This window comes from Pteropus vampyrus, unplaced genomic scaffold (genome assembly GCF_000151845.1).
Source record: "Pteropus vampyrus isolate Shadow unplaced genomic scaffold, Pvam_2.0 Scaffold1000000653, whole genome shotgun sequence".
Taxonomy (NCBI): Eukaryota; Metazoa; Chordata; class Mammalia; order Chiroptera; family Pteropodidae; genus Pteropus; species Pteropus vampyrus.
The window spans coordinates 1-1,345 of record NW_011915055.1 but is presented as its reverse complement, the minus strand read 5'-3'; the positions used below and the strand labels follow the sequence as shown (position 1 = coordinate 1,345).

Genomic DNA, 1,345 nt, shown 5'->3' with positions numbered 1-1,345 from the left:
TAAAAAAAAATTACAACCCTTTACAAGTGAAAAGGAAGGAGACATACGCCTCGGTCCGGGAGGATAGAGATCAGGTCCCACTCACGAAGGCCTGCACAGTGCGTCTATCCATCCATGGAAACCCGGGCGTATTTCGCTGCGGCCACGGGGTTGTGCAACGCTCGCCATACTCCCTCCAAGACGGTAGGGGGTAGTTCGGCGGTGTCTGCCACTATCCCGACAGCCCTCGCGAGGGCGCGCGGCGGAAGCGGCTCGCAAGCGAGGCGCCGCCATGCCCGGGGACCACCGCCGCATCCGTGGGCCGGAGGAGTCGCAGCCGCCGCAGCTGTACACGGCGGACGAGGACGAGGCGCCCGCAGCCCGAGACCCGACGCGGCTGCGGCCCGTGTACGCACGCGCCGGGCTGCTGAGCCAAGCCAAGGGCTCGGCCTACCTGGAGGCGGGAGGCACCAAGGTGTTGTGCGCCGTGTCCGGCCCGCGGCAGGCCGAGGGCGGCGAGCGTAGCAGCGGCCCGGCGGGAGCGGGCGGTGAGGCCCCTGCCGCGCTGCGGGGCCGCCTGCTCTGCGACTTCCGTCGCGCGCCTTTCGCGGGCCGCCGGCGCCGCGCGCCCCCGGGCGGCGGCGAGGAACGCGAGCTGGCGCTGGCCCTGCAGGAAGCGCTCGAGCCGGCCGTGCGCCTGGGTCGCTACCCGCGCGCGCAGCTCGAGGTGTCGGCGCTGCTGCTTGAGGACGGCGGCTCGGCGTTGGCGGCCGCGCTCACGGCCGCCGCGCTCGCCCTGGCCGACGCGGGCGTCGAGATGTACGACCTGGTGGTGGGCTGCGGCCTAAGTCGCGCGCCGGGGCTCGCGCCCACCTGGCTGCTGGACCCCACGCGGCTCGAGGAGGAGCGCGCCGCCGCTGGCCTCACCGTGGCGCTCATGCCAGTTCTCAACCAGGTGGCCGGACTGCTGGGCAGCGGGGAGGGTGGCCCGACCGAGAGCTGGGCAGAGGCTGTGCGCATGGGCCTTGAGGGCTGTCAGCGCCTCTACCCCGTACTGCAGCAGTGCTTGGTGCGGGCTGCCCGCCGAAGGGGCGCCGCTGCCTCGCACTGAACCAGAAGAGGGAGCAATGACGGACACCGAGGATTGTGCTGCCGCCATCCCCGAAAGGACCCGCGCCATCGGCGTCCGGACTGCGCCACCCTGAGAATTCGGAACACGAGAGGATCTGGGAAGGCGCGCGCAGAACTGATGCACTCGACAGCTGCGTTGAAACGACATTGTACAAATCGTTCCTTTAATATACTTTTCTATTTGAGCTGGCTCCAGCCCAGTTGAAGAAACCTGCGAAGGCAGTAATTCCCAAGT

At 69.1% G+C, this 1,345-nt stretch overlaps 1 protein-coding gene across 1 annotated transcript; it reads left to right on the top strand.

Moving 5' to 3' along the window:
- The first annotated feature begins 216 nt into the window (after positions 1–216).
- EXOSC6 (exosome component 6) lies at positions 217–1,337 on the top strand. The gene has a single exon (XM_011387172.2). It carries the CDS (start codon positions 272–274, stop codon positions 1,088–1,090), a length of 819 nt encoding a protein of 272 aa, XP_011385474.1. The 5' UTR covers positions 217–271; the 3' UTR covers positions 1,091–1,337.
- Positions 1,338–1,345: the final 8 nt, after the last annotated feature.